This window comes from Cynoglossus semilaevis, chromosome 11 (genome assembly GCF_000523025.1).
Source record: "Cynoglossus semilaevis isolate Cse_v1.0 chromosome 11, Cse_v1.0, whole genome shotgun sequence".
Classification (NCBI taxonomy): domain Eukaryota; kingdom Metazoa; phylum Chordata; class Actinopteri; order Pleuronectiformes; family Cynoglossidae; genus Cynoglossus; species Cynoglossus semilaevis.
In genome coordinates this window covers 19,904,732-19,908,704 of record NC_024317.1, presented here as the reverse complement: position 1 = coordinate 19,908,704, position 3,973 = coordinate 19,904,732, and the positions used below count along the sequence as shown (strand labels likewise).

Sequence of the window (3,973 nt, the reverse complement as noted above, 5' to 3'; positions counted from 1 at the left end):
AGGTGACCGTCCCATCACTGTTCAGAGGCATGTTCATGGAGACCAGCCTCTGTGAGCAGAACACACACACACACACACACAATTTTAAGTAAATATATGTTATATTTAATTCCCCCCAGACATTGTTTTTCTAAAAAAAATTTATTGCATTGAGATTAAATTTGTTTTCATGAGTTTGTGCTTTTATTTTGAAGGAGTCGATCTTCTTTTTTTTTTTTTTCCTCATTTCAGCTACGTCAACAGGATTGTCTGTTTTCAAACGTAACTCCACACACACACACACTGAGGAGCCCGCATTATGTTTGCATGGTTAGACATACATCCACTGGGGGGCAGTGCTGAGCCCAAATCTGGACTGACAGTTCGAACAGATGCAATCCTTCTCCCTGGTTTCTTTTGTTGCTGTTCCTTTTAATGACTACACTGAATAAACTAATGAATGAACAAATAAATCAGGTGTCAAGTTTTTGTTTTTTTGTTTTTTTGTTTTTTTTGTACCTTGTGTGTGAGTGTGTGAGGACAAAACTTGCCAAAACCCAGTGGAGGAGGAATTCTCCGAAGGAGCGTCACCACATCCAGGTGTTTGATACGACCTCTGTCAGCAAAAAAAATCAAGTCATTAACACAGGTACAGTGTGTGTGTGTGTGTGTGTGTGTGAGTGTGTGTATTCTCGGACTCCTTCTTTTGAACTCACGTGGCCTCGGGATCATATTCTGCCCAGATTTTCTTAAACTCGTCCAGATGCTGAGGACCGAGAATGGACCAATCGCGCGTCAGATAGTCAAAGTTGTCCATGATGACGGCCACAAACAGGTTGATGATCTGTTACAGACGGGGACGATCGTTGTTGTCTTTGTTAGCCTGGTGTCGTATATGTTGCTAAGAGTACTTCAGATAATACTATGTATAGCTTTACTTTTCTTTTACAGTTTTCTGACCTGAAGAGGTTTATTTCTAAAAAAATGAAAAAATAAAAAATATATAGTATTATAGCTACGTATACGATCTCAGAATAAAAGTATTTTTAGGAAATAGTTTTCAGAACAAATATCTAAGTCCTAATACTCAAATATCAGACGTTTCATGGAAGCTGAAGATAAAACACAGCTGACAACCTCATGTTTGCTGACCCCTAGTGTTAGAAGAGTGAATGGCTATTTTACCAGAAAGGCACAGAGCATGTAGAAGCTCATGAAGTAGATGATAGCGAAGTTGGATCCACAGGTGAACTCTTCTCCAGGCAGGAAGTCAGACTTAGGGTCGCACTTCTTCCCATACATGCAGGCCAACATGACTTCATGCCAGGCCTCGCCGGTGGCACACCTGTAACACACAACAGTTCACAGTGACACACACACACCTGTAACACACAACAGTTCACACTGACACACACACCTGTAACACACAACAGTTCACACTGACACACACACCTGTAACACACAACAGTTCACACTGACACACACACCTGTAACACACAACAGTTCACACTGTCACACACACACACCTGTAACACACATGTAGTGCTGATGTACTACAGGTGTAATATAGGTGTAGTGCAAATGTGGTACAGGAGTAGTGCAGATGCAATACGGGTGTAGTATCCGTGTATTGCAGAAGCAGTATAAGTGTAATATTGTTGTAGTGCAGATGCAGTACAGGTGTAGTCCAGATGCAGTACACATATGCAGTACAGGTGTAGTATAGGTGCAGTGCAGATGGAGTGCAGGTACGTACAGGTGTAGTATAGGTGCAGTGTAGATGCAGTACAGGTGTAGTACATATGCAATACAGGTGTAGTATAGGTGTAGTGCAGATGCAGCACAGGTGTAGTATAGGTGTAGTGCAGATGCAGTATAGGTGTAGTGCAGATGCAGTACAGGTGTAGTCCTGATGCAGTACAGGTGTAGCGCAGATGCAGTACAGGTGTAGTGCAGGTGTAGTACAGATGCAGTACAGGTGTAGCCCACCAACCTGAAGAGAAGCAGCACTGCCTGTGGAAACGTCTGGAAGTTGTTGTTCCTGTTGATGTAGGTGCCGTCAACCAGTGCAACTTTACCAAAGATCTGAAGAAGGAGTAGGATGAGGAAGAGGAAGATGAGAAAAAGAAGGAGGAAGAGACCGAATTCTAACTTGTTTCGTGTGAGTAAAAACATCGACTTCCGCAGGTGTAGTCCAGATGCAGTACGGGTGTAGCGCAGATGCAGTACAGGTGTAGCGCAGATGCAGTACAGGTGTAGTCCAGATGCAGTACAGGTGTAGTGCAGATGCAGTACAGGTGTAGTGCAGATGCAGTACAGGTGTAGTCCAGATGCAGTACAGGTGTAGCGCAGATGCAGTACAGGTGTAGCCCAGATGCAGTGCAGGTGTAGCGCAGATGCAGTACAGGTGTAGCCCAGATGCAGTACAGGTGTAGTGCAGATGCAGTACAGGTGTAGCCCAGATGCAGTGCAGGTGTAGCCCAGATGCAGTGCAGATGCAGTACAGGTGCAGTGCAGATGCAGTACAGATGCAGTACAGGTGTAGTGCAGATGCAGTACAGGTGTAGTCCTGATGCAGTACAGGTGTAGCGCAGATGCAGTACAGGTGTAGTGCAGGTGTAGTACAGATGCAGTACAGGTGTAGCCCACCAACCTGAAGAGAAGCAGCACTGCCTGTGGAAACGTCTGGAAGTTGTTGTTCCTGTTGATGTAGGTGCCGTCAACCAGTGCAACTTTACCAAAGATCTGAAGAAGGAGTAGGATGAGGAAGAGGAAGATGAGAAAAAGAAGGAGGAAGAGACCGAATTCTAACTTGTTTCGTGTGAGTAAAAACATCGACTTCCTCTACATTTGTTTTCATTGTGTTAAACTAGAAATGAACAAGGAAACGTCTCATGTTAGCTCTCTCTTGATGTCCAGTCGTCCTTGACCTCATGGATCATCTCGTCATCGTGTGTGTGTACTGTATGTACCTGCATTCCCACCACAGCGTAGATGAAGAACAGCATCAGGATGAGCAGCGCCACATAGGGGAGAGCCTGTGACAGCACAGCCGACACAACAGCCGTCAGATCGTAAACAAAGAATGGGCGGAGAACGTTGTGTCAAGGAGAACACACTTACCTGGAAGGACTTGATGAAGGTCCACAGGAGGTTCCGTATTCCCTCGGAACGATTCAGCAGCTTCACCAGACGCATCACGCGGAAGAGTCGGAAGAAGGTGATGGACACGCTCATGTTCTCAGAAGACTTTGGAGAGAAGGAAGAGAGAAGTTTTCATCCTCTGTGGAAACCGTAAATCCCAGTGATAAAGTAACTGAGTCAGAACATCTCACCGCTATGGCCTGCATTGGATCCACGGCCTGTGGAGAAAAAAAACAAGACTTATTTGTCCAAAATTCCATGCTTTGGCTGCAGAGTGTTAATAAGTGTGAATTCAAACCTCACGAAACACAGAAATTCAAAAAGAATTCAGAGTCAGTTAGAGAGCAGCCGGGATTTAATGATACAATACACAGAATATCCAGCATGCTAACAGCTAGCCTAGTGTATGCGTAATGCTAAGTGTGCACACGTCCAACCTGTGAGTTCGTTATGAGCCGGGGACAGTTTTCAGGGAGCTTGCAGACTCGCAACCGCAACCCAACTTCATCATGTTTGTTACAGTCGGACTAACTACGATGCTAACGATGTTTCGTACGTTAAGGTTGAGGTACTATATGGGAATCAAAGCTATGTATTGATTTTTTTTTTTTTTACAATTTAATTGTAGGAAATCTGTCAGCATTGTAAACACACAATGCTGCCACATGCGAAATTGCGAAGTACAGGCGAGATAGTTAATATATTATTTACATATGTACCCTTTCGCACACAATTATATTCACAGTGGAGTTGTAGAATGTCGACGCAGAGCGAAGTGAACGAGAGAGTGGCCGACAGACGAGGGGAGATGCTGAGAGATGCTACGATGCACGAGCCAATCAGCGGGGGG

The 3,973-nt window shown here is 44.6% G+C and overlaps 1 protein-coding gene across 1 annotated transcript in view; it reads right to left on the bottom strand.

Annotated features, from left to right (window-relative positions):
• The window catches only part of LOC103386795 (dihydropyridine-sensitive L-type skeletal muscle calcium channel subunit alpha-1-like), a 25,823-nt gene that overhangs the window by 2,485 nt on the left and 19,365 nt on the right, over positions 1-3,973 (bottom strand). Inside the window, 9 exon segments of the mRNA XM_017036750.2 lie at position 1; positions 3-49; positions 499-595; positions 696-823; positions 1,165-1,324; positions 2,633-2,724; positions 2,952-3,017; positions 3,103-3,228; positions 3,315-3,341. The exon segment at position 1 is cut by the window's left edge and continues 52 nt beyond it. Of these exon segments, the coding sequence (XP_016892239.1) occupies position 1; positions 3-49; positions 499-595; positions 696-823; positions 1,165-1,324; positions 2,633-2,724; positions 2,952-3,017; positions 3,103-3,228; positions 3,315-3,341 (744 nt within the window).